This window comes from Pyrus communis, chromosome 4 (genome assembly GCF_963583255.1).
Source record: "Pyrus communis chromosome 4, drPyrComm1.1, whole genome shotgun sequence".
Classification (NCBI taxonomy): Eukaryota; Viridiplantae; Streptophyta; class Magnoliopsida; order Rosales; family Rosaceae; genus Pyrus; species Pyrus communis.
In genome coordinates, this window is record NC_084806.1 from 12,077,283 (window position 1) to 12,095,547 (window position 18,265).

Consider the following 18,265-nt stretch of genomic DNA (forward strand, 5'->3'; position numbering starts at 1 on the left):
AATTAAAAATCTTCACTTCAATCAAATCAGATACTGATAATTAAGGTTCAGCAAATAAGTTGTAAGTAATTAATTGTGAAGCCGAAGCCATGGCCGGTGGTGGATTTGGAGCCTCATCAGGAGGCGGAGACTTTGAAGCGAAGATCACGCCCCTTGTGATCATTTCGTGCATAATGGCTGCTAGCGGAGGCCTCATGTTCGGTTATGATGTTGGCATTTCAGGTACACATACGTGACTCAAGAGTTCCATCTAATGCACACTTGCACAATTAACTATTAACGTGTATTCTTAAAAAAAGATTAGAGTTTATTGATAACAAATTTTGTTGAATTCGATATATATGGTTATATAATGCAGGGGGTGTTACATCCATGCCCCATTTCCAAAAGAAATTCTTCCCGGTTGTGTATAGGAAGACTCAAGAATCTGGACTAGAGAGCAACTACTGCAAATATGATAATCAAGGCTTGCAGTTGTTCACATCTTCATTGTACCTGGCTGCTTTAATATCAACCTTTTTTGCGTCGTACACTACCAGATCGCTAGGTCGAAAGCTAACTATGTTGATTGCTGGGATATTTTTCATAGCCGGAACAGTTTTTAATGCTGCAGCTATTAACCTTCTCATGCTTATCATTGGGAGGATCTTGCTTGGTTGTGGAGTTGGTTTTGCTAACCAGGTGCAAAATATGAAATCTTAATCTCATCTTTCTTTTTCTTTTTTTTTTTAAATAAATAAATAAATTATTTTTTTGTTTATAAACTGCCTACTTGTCGAGTGTTGATTATTCTGTGTATCTACCTTTTCCTATTACATGTCTTGAACACTATAATTATTGATCAATGTAATATATTTACAGGCAGTTCCGCTTTTCCTTTCGGAAATTGCACCGACAAGAATTCGAGGGGCACTTAACATCCTCTTCCAACTCAATATCACCATTGGCATTCTTTTTGCAAACCTTATCAATTATGGAACTAACAAGTAAGCCAGCCAAATCTTGCCTAGCTAATTCAAAAGACAATACCTGAACCAACAAATTTTAGTGTAGTAATATTTTCCAATCACTTGAATATAATTATTATTTTGCGTTACCATACATGCACAGAATTACAGGAGGATATGGATGGAGAGTGTCATTGGGTTTGGCTGGGATTCCAGCAGGTTTGCTAACCTTGGGGTCTCTCATTGTGGTAGATACTCCTAACAGTTTGATTGAACGAGGTAAGTTGGAGGAAGGAAAAGCAGTTCTTAGAAGGATTCGTGGTGTTGACAATGTGGATCCAGAATTCTTAGAGATTGTTGAGGCAAGTCGGGTGGCTAAAGAAGTGAAGAATCCCTTCCAAAATCTTCTTAAGCGTAGGAACAGGCCACAACTGGTCATTGCAGTTATGATGCAGGTGTTCCAACAATTCACTGGCATCAATGCAGTCATGTTCTACGCCCCGGTTTTATTCCAGACCTTGGGTTTTAAAAGTGATGCTTCCCTCTACTCTGCGGTTATAACAGGAGCTGTCAACGTGCTATCAACCGTTGTATCAATCTACTTTGTTGACAAAGCTGGTCGCCGCATTCTCTTATTAGAAGCCGGTGTCCAGATGTTCCTTTCTCAATTGGTGGTTGCAATAGTTATGGGACTCAGAGTCCAAGAACACTCTAACAACCTTACTCCAGGCTTGGCAATCCTTGTAGTGGTTATGGTTTGTAGCTTTGTGTCTTCCTTTGCATGGTCTTGGGGACCTCTTGGGTGGTTGATCCCTAGTGAGACATTCCCGCTGGAGGCTCGCTCAGCCGGCCAGAGTGTGGCTGTGTGCATCAACATGCTCTTCACCTTTATTATAGCACAAGCCTTCCTCTCGATGCTTTGCCATATGAAGTTTGGCATTTTCTTGTTCTTCTGTGCTTGGGTCCTTGTCATGACAATCTTTGTCGTGTTCTTAATTCCTGAGACCAAGGGGGTCCCAATCGAAGAGATGTCTGAAAGAGTCTGGAAACAACATTGGTTCTGGAAGGGATTCATGGATGACTTTGAAGATGGTGCCAAGGCATATGCTTAAACTATGTTAATTGCCTCTTATATTGATATGGCTGGAGCTATATGAGATTTTACAAGATTCCGGACTCTGAGGCTTCCAAGTTCTTCTTTTAGTTCTACCAGCTTCACAACACGAGCTCTCTCTGCATGCCAAATGTTTGTTTAATTAATTTTTTGAGAGGTCTTATTTGAGCTTTCTAAAATGTATTGTTGGAATTCCCTTTTGGATTGTATTCTTTCAATCTCTTTTCAAAAGTACTTTTCTTTTGCATTTTTCGTTTATCAATTTAGTCAGGTGGAACCCTTTTTCCCTTCAGTTTAGGTGCTCTTCTTACTTTTTAACTTTGTATGTAATTAATGGTTTGAAACCAAACCGAAACCGTTGAAACCGCACCGAATTGAACCGAACTGAACTAAACGATTTGATTTCATTTCGGTTTTGGCTTCAAAACTACACCAAACCGAACCGCAAAAATTTTCAGTTTCGGTCTCACTCTAAACTGCACCGAGCTGAACTGTGCCCAACCCTAATGGTGCTTGGAAGAGTGGTTCCGGTTGTGCTGGCTAGGCTTGGCAAACGGGTCGTGTCTGTCGTGTTCGTGTCGTTTTCGTGTAACACCTGTTATCTTAACGGGTCGTGTCGTGTCATACCCGTTATCTTAACGGGTCCTTAACAGGTCGGGTCACTTTACCCATGACCCGCTATGACTCTTTAAGAAAAATGTATTTTTTTCTTCTTAAATTTGCACATACCACACATTGCCACATAAATATTACTTCAAGATATTAAAACACATTTGTCGTTTAAGTACTACATCTACACTTGAAAATAAGAGTAATAAACAAACATTCATACACTACTAATCTATTACAAAATATTAAATGTGCAAGGATATGCAAAATGAAAGAGTTTTTGTTTTCAAGGTTGTGAAACCTTTCTCAAAAATTTAAACCTTGTCAATGGAACTCAAAGCTTGCATGTTATTCTTTTTACAAAATCCTCAATTTTCATCGATCATCATGACATAAGATTTTGTGGTATCCACTAGTGTAAATATTTTAAATTGAAGATCGTATTCATTCATTTTATTCATATAGGGTCAAGGAGTGTAGCTGTAAAAAATCATCAAAATCAGAGTTAAAATAATCGTTAAATCGTGATTTTTCGTTGATAACAGTTGAAAAGTTTTGTCTCATTGCTTGATCTTTGAATGTTTGTTTTTTGGAATTTTTGGCATATGCGATCTCAAAGTATATACAAACATGTTTGACGGTTGGATCGTTGAAACTAGTTTCGTAGAATGCGTATCCCATCGAAACAATAGATTCACTAACACTTAAGAGTTTGTTTATACTTTCATTAAGTACAACATAAGATTTTGTGGTATCCACTAGTGTAAATATTTTAAATTGAAGATCGTATTCATTCATTGTATTCGTATAGGGTCAAGGAGTGTAGCTGTAAAAAATCATCAAAATCGGAGTTAAAATAACCGTTAAATCGTGATTTTTCATTGATAACCATCGAAAAGTTTTGTCCTGTTACTTGATCTTTGAATGTTTGTTTTTTGTGATTTTTAGCGTATGCGATCTCGAAGCATATACAAACAAGTTTGACGGTTGGATCGTTAAAATTAGTTTCGTAGAATGCGTATCCCATCAAAACGATAAATTCACGAACACTTGAGAGTTTATTCATACTTTCATTAAGTATAACATAAGATTTTGTGGTATCCACTAGTGTAAATATTTTAAATTGAAGATCGAGTTAACTTAATGTATTCGCATAGGGTTAAGGAGTGTAGCTATAAAAAATCATCAAAATCCAAGTTAAAATAACCGTTAAATCGTGATTTTTCATTGATAACCGTCGAAAAGTTGTCTCCCGTTACTTGATCTCTGAATGTTTGCTTTTTGCAATTTTTGGCATATGCGATCTCAAAATATATACAAACATGTTTGACGGTTGGATTGTTGAAACTAGTTTCGTAGAATGCGTATCCCATCAAAACAATAGATTCACTAACACTTAAGAGTTTGTTTATACTTTCATTAAGTATAACATAAGATTTTGTGGTATCCACTAGGGTAAATATTTTAAATTGAAGATCGAGTTCATTCATTATATTCATATAAGGTCAAGGAGTGTAGCTGTAAAAAATCATCAAAATCGGAATTAAATTAACCGTTAAATCGTGATTTTTCGTTGACAACCGTTAAAAAGTTTTGTCCCGTTACTTGATATTTGAATGTTTTTTTTTTGTGATTTTTAGTGCATGCGATCTTGAAGCATATACAAACAAGTTTGACGGTTGAATCGTTGAAATTAGTTTCGTAGAATGCATATCCCATCAAAAGGATAAATTCACTAACACTTAAGAGTTTATTTATACTTTCATTAAGTATAACATAAGATTTTGTGGTATCCACTAGTGTAAATATTTTCAATTGAAGATCGAGTTCATTCATTATATTCATATAGGGTCAAGGACTGTAGCTGTAAAAAATCATCAAAATCGGAGTTAAAATAACCGTTAAATCGTGATTTTTCATTGATAACCGTCGAAAAGTTGTCTCCCGTTACTTGATCTCTGAATGTTTGCTTTTTGCAATTTTTGGCATATGCGATCTCGAAATATATACAAACATGGTTGACGGTTGGATCGTTGAAACTAGTTTCGTAGAATGCGTATCCCATCAAAACAATAGATTCACTAACACTTAAGAGTTTGTTTATACTTTCATTAAGTATAACATAAGATTTTGTGGTATGCACTAGTGTAAATATTTTAAATTGAAGATCGAGTTCATTCATTGTATTCATATAAGGTCAAGGAGTGTAGCTGTAAAAAATCATCAAAATCGGAGTTAAATTAACCGTTAAATCGTGATTTTTCGTTGACAACCGTCAAAAAGTTTTGTCCCGTTACTTGATCTTTGAATGTTTTTTTTTTGTGATTTTTAGTGCATGCGATCTTGAAACATATACAAACAAGTTTGACAGTTGGATCGTTGAAATTAGTTTCGTAGAATGCATATCCCATCAAAAGGATAAATTCACTAACACTTAAGAGTTTATTTATACTTTCATTAAGTATAACATAAGATTTTGTGGTATCCACTAGTGTAAATATTTTAAATTGAAGATCGAGTTCATTCATTATATTCATATAGGGTCAAGGACTGTAGCTGTAAAAAATCATCAAAATCGGAGTTAAAATAACCGTTAAATCGTGATTTTTTGTTGATAACCGTCGAAAAGTTTTGTCTCGTTACTTAATATCTGAATGTTTGTTTTTTGCAATTTTTGACATACGCGATCTCAAAGCATATACAAACATGTTTAACGGTTGGATCGTTGAAACTAGTTTCGTAGAATGCATATCCCATCAAAACAATAGATTCACTAACACTTAAGAGTTTATTCATATTTTCATTAAGTTTAACATAAAATTTTGTGGTATCCACTAGTGTAAATATTTTAAATTGAAGATCGAGTTCATTCATTGTATTCATATAGGGTCAAGGAGTGTAGCTATAAAAAATCATCAAAATCATAGTTAAAATAATCGTTAAATCGTGATTTTTCGTTGATAACCATCGAAAAGTTTTGTCCTGTTACTTGATACCTGAATGTTTGTTTTTTGCAATTTTTGGCGTATGCGATCTCGAAATATATACAAACAAGTTTGACGGTTGGATCGTTGAAACTAGTTTCGTAGAATGCGTGTCCCATCAAAATAATAGATTCACTAACACTTAAGAGTTTATTCACTTTCATTAAATATAACATAAGATTTTGTGGTATCCACTGGTGTAAATATTTTAAATTGAAGATCGAGTTCATTAATTGTATTCATATTGGGTCAAGGAGTGTAGCTATAAAAAAATCATCAAAATCGGAGTTAAAATAACCGTTAAATCGTGATTTTTCGTTGATAACCGTCGAAAAGTTCTGTCTAGTTACTTGATCTCTGAATGTTTGTTGTTTGCTATTTTTTGCTGATTTGATCTCGATGCATATATAAACAAGTTTGACGGTTGGATTGTTCAAATTAGTTTTGTAGAATTTGTATCCCATCAAGGTCAATGGTGTCTATATATATATATATTTATTTATTAAGTAGATTTAAATTTATTTATTTTATACGTATAACACTTAAGAAATTAAATGGTATGTATATTTAAGCCGATTCAGTGGTCACCAATTTTTAATATGTAATTTAATATATATATATATATATATATAATTACTGTAGTTTTTAGGGGTATAAAATTGTTAAATTAATATATAATTATTAGAATTTTTTTTAGCGTTATAAAATTATAAAATTGATATTTTGCTTATCGTGTATCGTGTTACTCACGTGTATACCCGAACCAACCCATTATCTTAACAAGTGCTTATCGGGTTACCCGATAACGACTCGATTCGTTATCGTGTCGACCCGAACACTTGTTAATTTTGTGTCATGTCGTATAGTGTCGGGTTATCGGGTCGTGTCAATAATTACCAGGCCTAATGCTGGCTATGGTAATGTGTTTCGGAATTTCAAAGACCGATTCCTTGGAGCGCTTTTTGTTCTAACTTGGAAATTCCTAGCTCTGTTGTGGCATAGGTAATAGTAGTAATTAAAGCTATTGAATCAGCTTCCATTTGTGATTGAACTTTTATTTGGTTGGAAATTGATTCTGCTTTGCTTCTTGATTTCTTGTGCTCTTCTCAATTGGTCTTAACAATTGAGAGTTGAGTGAAAGAATTGTTTGTAACCCAAAAACAAAAAAAAAAAAAGTTGGACATAACATAAAAAGTAGGGTGAAGTGTCAATTTAGTTCATGAACTATCACCTCATTGAAAATTAGGTTCCTAAACAATTTTTTTGATAAAATAAGTCCCTAAATTGATTAAAATTTGCTAATTCATCCATACTATTATTCTTTTTTTGGGACAAATTCATCCCTACTATTATATTCAAAGTTATTTTATCCAATTTTTGTCAACTTAAGTTACTTGGCACACTTTAGAGTGTAATACGTTATTTTCTCGCCTATAAGCCCTTAACATTTCATATAGATTGCAAATCTAACGTCTAATTTATCCTCCAAAGTTAACTTCATACACTATTTTTTATGGAAATTATCAACCTTCCAATGTGTATCACATGCAAGTAATGTGACTTAAATTGACAGAAAATGAATATAGTAGCTTTGAATCTAATATTAGGAATGTAATTGGCAGATTTGTATAATTCAATGATTGATTTTTCTGAAAAAAAAATAGTTTAGAGACCTAATTTTCACTTAAGTGATAATTTAAGGACTAAATTGACAGTTCATCCTAAAAAGTGAAAGACAGCCATAAATGTAAAACTTTGATAGCATATATGTAGTATGATATAAAATCACGTGATTTATTTGATATATATTAATCCTAACGTCCAAAGATCAAATCTTGAAGTTCAAACTACCGTCCCTTTTCATCACAAAAGTGTCTCTAATCACCAAGAAAACCTCTAGCTAGGTTTAGAACTAGAATTTAAAATGCTCCCTCGATGTTGTTAGATAGTGTTTCGAGTTTTGAATTTCCCTTCTGTGCCAAAAAACTAAAGCTAAGAAAAAAACAACTGACTAAAACTGTCATGCATCCTTATATTCTACAGGACTGGCTCGGGTACAACCATACAAGAGAGATTAGCAAATAGGGTGTGAGTTGTTCAATCAATTACAGGACATGCATGTGCCAACCTTTTTAATATTTTTTTCTACCAAAAAAATACTAGGAAGATCACATTTTCTCGTGCCACATTGTGCCGTATCACTAATAGAGGTGAAACTTAATTGTATTAGCGAGCCTTGCCTCTATTAGAATGTATAATATAGTACACTAAAATATGATCTTCCTAGCATTACTCTTTTCTATCCCTGTTTGTAGGTTGTTGCTTATTATGTTTATTCTTGTGGTGCAGACTTAATAGTACAGAAGTAGATTAAGCACAATAGAGAGTGAAATTATTTGAAGGGATACTGGAAATTAAACTGATAAAAAAAAGTTACAGTTTAAACAGTAAAAACATTGAAATGTATGCATGCACAATTGGCATGTGCCCTACAATTGAGGAAATTAAGCAACAAAAAAATTGATTGGAAAACCGCCATTCGGAGGCTGCTTGAATGAGGTCAATGCTTCAAGCATGTCCCTTAGGATCATCTTCGCAGTCATCCATATATCTCTTCCAATACCAATGCTCCCTCCACACTACGTCTACCATTTCTTCGATAGGGACACCTTTAGTCTCCGGAAGTAAAAAGAAGACGAAGACTGTCATGAGGAAGACCCACGCTGCGAAGAATAAGAAAATAGCAAACTTCATGTGACAAAGCATTGAGAGGAAGGCCTGTGCTATAACAAATGTGAACAACATGTTTACAGACACAGTCACACTCTGCCCGGCTGAGCGAGCCTCTAGAGGGAATATCTCACTGGCAACCAACCAGCAAAGAGGCCCCCAAGACCATCCAAAGGAACCCACAAAAGAACAGACTACAATAACCACAAGAATTCCCAAGCCGTGATCGAGGTCGTTGGATTGATCCTTAAGTTTCATCCCAAGTATGATTGCAACGACCACATGAGAGAGGAACATTTGGATGCCACCTTCAATCAAGAGCACGCGGCGACCAGCTTTGTCGACAAAGTAAATTGAAATAATGGCTCCGAGAACCATGATAACGCCTGTAATAACTGATGAGTAAAGGGAAGCATCATTCTTAAATCCCAAGGTCTGGAACAAAACTGGAGCGTAAAAATTGATTGAGTTAATGCCTGTGAATTGCTGGAAGAACTGCAGAAAACATTACCACATATAGGATTCAGACCACCAAAATTTGAGAAAATTTGCTTCTGACGAGTTAATTAGCCATTAAAACTAGGGATATATGTCATGTTGTCCTTTTTTTTTTTGGGTAAATATCATGCTGTCCTTGATCTTATAAGGACTATACACATAGGTACAACATATCTACTTACACATGAACATCACATCTTTCAAAATGTGAACATCCAATTTAAAATGACTTAAACTTTTAAACTAAAGCTTTCTTTTTCATTTTGTAGGGGCAAATTTATTATTGTGCTCAGAACACGAGGTGATATACTATATGTTATTTATATAAGTAGAGGGAAGTTTATTTACAAGTGTCCCTCCACTTGTATAATCACATGTGGTGTACCACCCATGTTTCCGGCACACTCTACAATCTCTTGTGGGACAACGGAAAATTTTTCAATGTGCTAGGAACACAGTCAGGTAAACTAAGTGTCATAATATAATTAGTTGACAATTTTCTTTTCTTAAGTTTTCAACTAATTGTATTATTACACTTGATATACTGGGTTATGTTCCTAGTAAAAAATATCTCGTGGGGCAACTCTCAACAATGTCGATGTGTAAAATTCTAATAATATACGGAAAATGATCCCCGTTGGATCATTTTCCTGGGAATCCCGTGATTATGTCCGTTCATCGTACATCTTGCTGTCAGAAATCATTTTAAATTTTAAATTTTAAATTTTAAATTAAATACAAATAGTACCTAATGAAAACTAACTGCATGATTTATGATAAACATACATGATCACGGAATTCCTGGAATCCCCATGAAAAGGATCCAGCGAGGATCCTTTTTCCATAATATACCAACCCGATGGACCAAGGTCAAAATCTACTTTAAAATCAGAGTTTAATAGAAAGGAAAGAACTTGGTTGCTGAAAAAAATCAGCAACTCCTGCTGCGAGCAAATCATAGATGGACATGTGTCTAATCTGTGATTAAAAAATCAATTATTTGGACACATGTCCATCTGTAATTGGTCAGCAGTAGGAGCTGTTGGTGATTTTTCAGCATCCAAACTCTATTCTAATAGAAATTCAATTTTCCCAGGATGACAATATAATGTTCAATTAAAGTACTTAGTACGATATAAAATTAAACAATGCAATGAAATACTTAATGACCTGCAAGAAAATTGTAATGATCAGTTGAGGTCTGTTTTTACGCTTAAGGAGATTTCTGAAGGGATGCTTCACTTCTTTAGCAGCGCGACTTGCCTCGAGAATCTCAAGGAATTCCGGATCGACATTCTCAATACCCCGGATCCTCTTTAGAACTTTTTTTCCTTGGTCCAACTTACCTCGTTGGATCAAACTGTTTGGAGTGTCTGTTACAATGACAGCCCCAAGTGTTAGCAAGAGTGATGGAACGCCAGCCAAACCCAGTGATATCCTCCATCCATATCCCCCTTTAATCCTGCATGTGGTAGCACAAAACATTGTAGTTGGGAACTTGGAGAGAAACCGAAATACAAAAATTGTAGACCCCCCAAACATACACATCTAATTCATATTAGTTTTTTCGGTGTGACCATAATACTAGTAGTTCACCACTGTTATATCGCGTGAAGATTAATTAATACTATAGAATGTAGTATAAAATTTTCCACCTTCATGGACTAATAATACCATGTAATGGCGATACAATTACAAACAAAAGTTTCTTAGGGAGAATAACGCTGCCTTACTTCGCAGTTCCATAATTGATAAGTTGTGCTACAAGAATGCCAATGGTGACCATGAGCTGGAAGAGCAAATTAAGTGCTCCACGAATTCTTGTCGGTGCAATCTCCGAAAGGAAAAGTGGTACGGCCTGTTATCATTAAAAAAACAATCGCTACATGATCAAATTAGGTATTCATGAATAACCAATCATTAATTAGTATTTACCTGGTTTGCAAAACCAACTCCGCAACCAAGTAAGAGCCTCCCAATAATGAGCATGGCAAGGTTCTTAGCTGCAGCATTGAAAATAGTTCCGACTATGAAGAAAACCCCCGCGATCAACATGGTCATCCTTCTGCCTAGAACTCTGGTTGTGTATGATGCAAAGAAGGTTGCTGTCAATGCAGCGAGGTATAATGAAGATGTGAACAATTGCAGGCCTTGATTGTCATATTTACAGTAATTGCTCTCAAGTCCTGGAATTTGTTGCTTCCTATATACAACCGGGAAGAATTCCTTTAGGAAGTCGGGCATGGATGTAACACCACCTGCATCAGACGGTACATCAAATTCAAATTAAAATGTACAACAGATTTAATTTTGATTCATGAAACAAAGCAAAATGTTGTGCATATATAACATATAGTAGGTTTTATATAAGTACCTGAAATGCCAATATCATAACCAAACATGAGGCCTCCGCTAGCGGCCAATATGCACGAAATGACCACAATAGCCGTGATCTTTCCTTCAAAATCTTCGCCGCCTGTCGGGCCCCCGAATCCCCCTGCCATGATTCCTACCCTTTTTTTCTTCTTCTCAAGCTTGCTTAGTTATTATACCTGATTAATTCTTGAACCTAATTACGTTACAAGACCACGCCGGCCAGTTGGAGTAGAGAGACAGGAGAGAGTAGCTCGGTGAAGATGAGGGGTATGTGTGCGTGAGGGGTTTATATATTAGACGACATCAAGGCAACAGATCGAGATTGAAAGACGTAGAAAATGGATTAATTAGAAAGTGCCATGGTCAACAGCTTTTCCCATGACGCGACCTGCGGTTGGTGTTCATCCTTGTTGCTTGGTTGTCATGAAGGGTACGAGAAGTTAGTTAAACCACAGTTGATCAAGCCGTTAAGAGTAATGTTAGAAGGACCACGTTTTCTAACCAGATTCTTTAGCAAACTGAACACACTATGTGGCCTTCAATTTATCAATTAACAGCTTGTCATATAATAATTAAAATAATATATAGGGAATATATAATTCTCCACGACAAGGGTTACATTATGCATGTGCAAGTAGTCAGAAAATGCATCTGATTCCTTTTTAATTAAACTAATTAATTGAATATGCAACATAAAATACAAGTTTATTTTTATAAGAGTATTGTTAGGGGATCACATTCTTGTAACAAGTGATGCCAGTAGTTGTCTCTTGGATTGTGTTATGTTATTGACCCTGTATCTTATTATTTTGCAGTCTCGTTGTAGGTGGGGACTGAAGATTGGTTCATAAATTGAATAATTAATGTTTTATTTTAAGTTAACATTGGAAAAGATGCTGACATAGGTTTTCATTTTTTGGTAAATAAAATTAGAAAATACATCCAACATAGGTATTTTGGCTGAAGTGTAGCATGCACTGAAGACTGCATTTAATACTTTTTCTGGTTGGGAAACAAAATATTTTTGAGAATGAATATTACATTAATGGGAGAAAAAAATCTTTCATGAGCTTATAAGTAAGTTACTTTGCTTCTCATATTGCTAAATTGATTTTATGGTGGAACTTCAACTATCTTCAAATATGTATTTTCATACCATCAACTTTTGATGTCTTACATATAGCAGAGTTTATTTGTGAAAATGAGTCTTAATTTTACAAGTCCATCAGAAAGTGATGTAAAATTTTGTCTTGGTAAGCGTTATTTTTCTACTTAGGCGTTGATATGCTGCTTTGTGCTAAGTTTTGCACTGCTTTTCTGTTACGTTTGTATTTGTGAAATTGTATTATGGAGAGGGACATAAGTGCATAGCAGTACCTATGGAGTCTAGATTTTAAAAATCCATCCTGAACCATTGAGCATGGTTTCTTAGCTGCACTGGTTCTATCAATTACAGGGAGGGATAACATACTCGACCAAAAAAAATAGTATGTTAAAGTTCCAAGAATGGTTCTTCTTATCTGTCCGCAATCTAGGATGTTTGTAGTGACTTAAAACTTGTTTACCATAAACTTAAGATTAAGTTCCTTTTATTTTATTTTTTAAAATAACATTCACTCAATGCTACTTAGCATTGAAGATATATTTCTTTTTGAAAGATTGAAGATGCTGTTTTGAGAGGATAGTCAAAGAAATCATACTGAATAAATAGAACAATGGGTTTATATATTAAGGGTAATGCTATTCATATCATGTTTTTATATCACATTTTTATACCACATTAGGTGACATCTGATGTGGACAGCCACATCATTTGAAAAATTTGCAAAACCTAAGGAAGTATAAGCAAGACTTCTCGTATACCACAATCATCATTTAATTAACTAGTTTTTCTTAATTACAAGTTTATTAAATAATGAACTAAATTTAAAATCTGATTAATTCAAATGATGTGGCTGTCCACATCAAATGCCAACTAAGATGATATGAAAATGTGATACAAAAACATGATATGAATAACATTATTTATCAATTTTACGAAACCCTAAAAGTGTACAAATGAATACAAAACGCTGCAATTCTCTAGTCATCCATATCTTTTTGCAATTTGAAAAAAGAAGCCTAATTAGATTAATAGTCCATGTGGTAATAGGGTAGTCGAAAGATAGCCTATGTGATAAAAAAAAATTGGAATTTAAACTTTTATAGTGAAATCCGTTATCATAAATTAAAAATTCTACCAATTCTCCGTTAATGGTTAGCATGTGAAACTCATTTGTGAGGCTAAATTTTTTTTTTTTTTTTTTTATTCCTTTAAACTCATTTTGCATTCGGTCTTCATACCCAACAGGAAGAAGAAGAAAAACGGTTCAGTGTCCTTTCGAATTTGAATTGGGATCGAACAGAAATAATCGATTGAAATCATAGTCTAGAACAGTGAAACCAAGAAGTAGCAATGAGATGGGTGTTAGGATTCTCTGTGAGAAATCGAAGTTAGTTTTGATTGAGAAAACTTAAGAGGATTGTTGAAATTGTTTAAGTTCACTGAAGAATTGAAAGGAGTTTCATAGATGAAATTTTTGTTTTGATTTTTAATTGATCTTGATCTTGATGAGTTTGTAAAATTTTAATTAAGTCTTTGATTTGTTATTTGTTATTTGAACAAACAATATTATCTACACTAAGCGGGTAGGAGGAGTGTGCTAAGTCTCACAATGGGCTAGCAATAATGTGGTTAAAATTCATCATTGACGAGAATCAAACTTAAGACCTCTCACTTACAAGTGAAAAAGAATACCACTAAACCGTAATGCTAAGTGACCCCTTGAATTGTTATTCGGTTCCTTTGGTTTTTATATGCCTTCCCTCCTGTGGAAGGGGGTTTTTCAAGCAGAACCCAACTAAAGAGAAGACCAGCGGGAGAAAAGGAAAAAAAAAAAAAAAAAAAAAATATATATATATATATATATATATATATATATATATATATATATATATATATATATATATATAGAAGAAGACCACACCTGAAAAATTCATAGAAACATCACCAAAAGATCTCAAGATTTGCAGCAATATCTTAGAAATATGGCGCGACGTTGTGGAACTAAAAACAATCTAAAAAATTTCGAAGATGATATGTGGATTTTTTTACGAAGAAGACAAGATTGCTCCCGTTAAATGGACAAGGCACATAAATATTCGCGTGCGCAACTCAACATCCTTGGAGATCCAAGTAGCTAACCATGATTGCTCAAAGCTCTCATGCTCGTGGCATGAAAAAGTCAAAGTCATTAAAGATAGGATTAACCACCATTCCTATCTTTAATACATTCCCAATTAAAGGTTAATTCAATCAAGTAAGGATCCTATCATAATTAATCAATGATGCTTCCATCATCATCTCAAGATATTATCTCCTAATTAATATATTAAGAATATTATTTCCTCATAAATCCTACGGATGAGACACCTGGCCAATAGAAAGTTGCCATGTATAAGGCAAATTAAAACGCTACACCTAGGCCAACCACCTCCCTCTATATACCTCATCTCCGCCAAAACTTTGGTAAGCTTTTACTAGGCATACAAGCCCTAAACACTCACTATTTTAAGAGATACTGACTTAGGCATCAAAGATCTATTGGCCAACCCTCCCTTCGACCTCGTGGTCACGTGTGGCTTTGGCCCTTGATCAGGTGTTATTTGTTTTGTAGATACATATTCATCAAGACTGAAGATGGTGATTTTTGCTACCATAAATTAATGTTATCATTGAGAGCTTGATTCAAACGCTCAAAAAAGGCTCTCGCATTCGCGTTCTACATTTCTCCGTTACATATGTAAATTTTCCCGCACGTTTCTATTCCTAGAATTTTTTATAAGTTCTTTGAACAGCCCTGGAGAAGAAATACAGGCAGAAAATTCTGAGACCATGACAAACAGAACATCTTATGGTCAAGGATATGGACCGGACAATGGAGATCGCAATGTGGGCCAACGCCATCGCTCCTTGACGCTCACCACAACGAGGGGAGTAACCATACCACCGTAGGGCGCTACTGCAACCATGGCAGCAGGAGCAGCAACCACTGTAGTGGCTTATGGTGCCCCCTGAGCCAAGCTTAGTCCGCTGCACATGCAACAACGCCAGCCTAGACCTTCTAGGGCCTAGTCTAAGAAGTTGCAATAGCAGTTGAGGACCAAGGCAGAGCCCAAGCTCATACATCAGAACTAGGCACCAGGTGAGCTGGCCCAAGCTGCGCCAGGAAGAACTATGGCCCAAGTCTAGCATGCACCTAGCGCAGCATGTGGCCAAGTGGGCCTAGCTAACCCGGCTAGTGCCTGCGCGCCTAGATTACAACCTGGCCCATCCCAACGGCCTAGCACGTTCCAATAGCCCAGGCCATTCCTGCAGCCCATCCTGCTTTTCATATCAGTTTTAGGCCGGTTCAATCGACCCGGCTCCAAGTTCCCAGATCAGCGAGACAGACCATTAGACCGACGATTGAACTAAGGATATTTTCGCCTTAATTTTTCCCAAATTTGTCCTTTCTCGGCTCGATTACACCCATAGTCCATTATACTTCCACTGCTCATGTAAATACCTACCATCCAAGCTTTTCCATACTGAATGGGGAACACAACTTGTCCCGGCAGGTTACATATTTGATAAGCGCCCTCACCCATCAAACAATCTTGGTGAGGCAGTTTTTGGAGCACATCAAGGCACAACACATTACTGATGAAGTATCCTGAAGCAGGTCAATGACAGACGATGACGTTTTTTTTCCAGTAGCATTCCTAGAAGTAGCCGCTCAACCAGCCAAGACCAAGCGTTCAGGCAATGTACGCTCTAGTTTGGGCCCTTAAAGTAACACTTTATCTCGCTTTAGTGCGTAGATAAGCGTTTATTCCTTAAAAGGCCCATAAGCAAGTACTCATTCACAGTTGAGTACCCGCTTTAACGAACAATCAATACCTAAATCCAAGCAGGCACGGTGTCCACTAGCGACTTAGCTCATAGGGAGTTCCTCCTACCTTATATTGGAGCAAGTAGCATAGGGAACAAGAAGAAGCACATGAACAATCCAGCTTAAGTTTAACTGGCAGCCAATGCTAAGCGCAACCACAAATAGCATGCTCGCGAACCAGAGACGAACAACGTGCATTGCAGCAGTGGCATGGACTGGCTGATCTTTGAGAAAAGTAACATACATCTGCAGACCACTGTCGAGGGCAACTAGAAACACCATTGCCCCAACAGAGGTAAATCTAGAGAAAGTAGAAAGGCTTTTAACTGTGCGATTGCTCAACTTCCAACTCGTCGAGACGATGGGCAAATCATTTCGAAGAGACGTGACCGATATAGGTAGGTCGCCATTCAAAGATAAGATTAAGTAGACATATCCACCTCGTAGGTTTTACCATGCCTCATTTCACTTCGTACAAGAAAAACAAAAACCTGGATATGCACTTTATGCATTACCACATCGTGATGATCCTTTACTAGAGCAATGATGCCCTTATGTGCAAGATTTTCACCACCACTCTACAAGGTGAGCGCAAGACTGGTTCCACACCCTGCCTTCGCGTTTGATCCATATCTTTAATTAACTTTCTTTAGTTTTCACTAAGGAATATTCGTTCTACTGCTCAATTAAAAAGACATCCGACCACCTCTTCAACATCATGAAAAACCTGAACGAGTCAATCTGCAACTGTGTCAAAAAGTTCAAGGTATAAAATGGTAAGATTGTCAGTTGCAATGATGACATAGCAACGACAGCGTTTAGAAATGGGCTTCCCACCGAGCATCATTTATTCGAAGAATTTATCATGGGTGAGGAACTGACCCTGATAGCTTCGTATGCTTTGGCAAAGAAGTACACATTATCGGATGATGCCAAGCAGTTCAGCAGAAATGAGTCAGAAAATAAGAGCATGGATCGTTTTTAATAGGAAGTGACTCAGCGCCCGAAACATTCACCAAGTTCATAGTTTCAATTGGCAAATGGCATTTAGGACGAGAAACCTAAAAATGATAATTCAATGACATTCCCTGTGAATTTGAATTTGAATGAGAAGAACAAGGTGATTGAAATGATCCAAGAGACTGATGATGAAGCATTTCAGTTAGAAGGGAGTAATGTCTAGTCATAAGTGTTTGTTGATTCTTAAACTAAATTCGGAGAAACAAGTAGCCTAAGTAGCATTTCTATGAAACTGAAATCACTCAGTGATGTTTATGCTAGATGTAATGTCAGCATTATTAAACCTGGGAAGTATAAGGAAGCAGCAACTGATAATGCTTGGAAGATAACAATGAATGCAGAAATTAAGATGATAGAGAAAAATAACCCATGGTAGTTGGTTGATAGGCCAACATATAACTCTATTGATGGGGTTAAATTGGTGTACAATAGGAGGTATTTGTTGATCAACTTGAGTAGTTTGAGATTGCTGAAGCTGAAGTCAAGGTATACATATTCAAGAAAGCCCTATATGATTTTAAACAAGCACCAAGGGATTGGTATCAAGAGATTGATACTCATTTTCATAAGTGTGGTTTTACAAGGAGTCCTAGTGAAGCTACCTTGTACATCAAGACTAAAGGTGAATCTGAATCTATTATTGTGTCAATATATGTGGATCATATAATGTACACTAATATAACTCAAAATTGCTAAATGAATTCAAATTAGACATGATGAGAATATGTGAAATAACTGATTTGTGATTGTTAAAGAAGAAGTATGCACTGGCTTTGCTTGAGAAGTTTAAATTCAAAGATTGCAAGCCAGTAAGTGGTCTTTTTGGCAATGAATGACAAATTGAAGAAAGATGAAGGAAGTGGTCCTGCTGATGAAACTTTATATAGGCATTTGGTTGGTAGTTTGTTGTATCTTACTGCAACTATGCCTGATATTAAGTTTTTAACAAGTTTTTTTAGCAAAGTACATGTATAATCCAAACAAGAAACATCCTGGAACTGTTAAAAAGTGCTA

General features: G+C 35.9%; 2 protein-coding genes across 2 annotated transcripts; one reads left to right on the forward strand and one right to left on the reverse strand.

Moving 5' to 3' along the window:
* The first annotated feature begins 89 nt into the window (after window positions 1-89).
* Window positions 90-2,175, forward strand: LOC137732403 (sugar transport protein 13-like). The gene is made up of 4 exons (XM_068471712.1): window positions 90-222; window positions 359-681; window positions 862-986; window positions 1,111-2,175. The coding sequence occupies exons 1-4, from the start codon at window positions 90-92 to the stop codon at window positions 2,057-2,059; spliced, it is 1,530 nt and encodes a 509-aa protein (XP_068327813.1). The 3' UTR covers window positions 2,060-2,175.
* Window positions 2,176-8,062: 5,887 nt separating this feature from the next.
* LOC137732449 (sugar transport protein 13-like) lies at window positions 8,063-11,386 on the reverse strand. The gene is made up of 5 exons (XM_068471757.1): window positions 11,257-11,386; window positions 10,818-11,140; window positions 10,616-10,740; window positions 10,053-10,344; window positions 8,063-8,879 (listed from the first exon to the last, which is right to left on the reverse strand). Exons 1-5 carry the CDS (start codon window positions 11,384-11,386, stop codon window positions 8,223-8,225), a joined length of 1,527 nt encoding a protein of 508 aa, XP_068327858.1. The 3' UTR covers window positions 8,063-8,222.
* Between the last annotated feature and the right edge of the window lie 6,879 nt (window positions 11,387-18,265).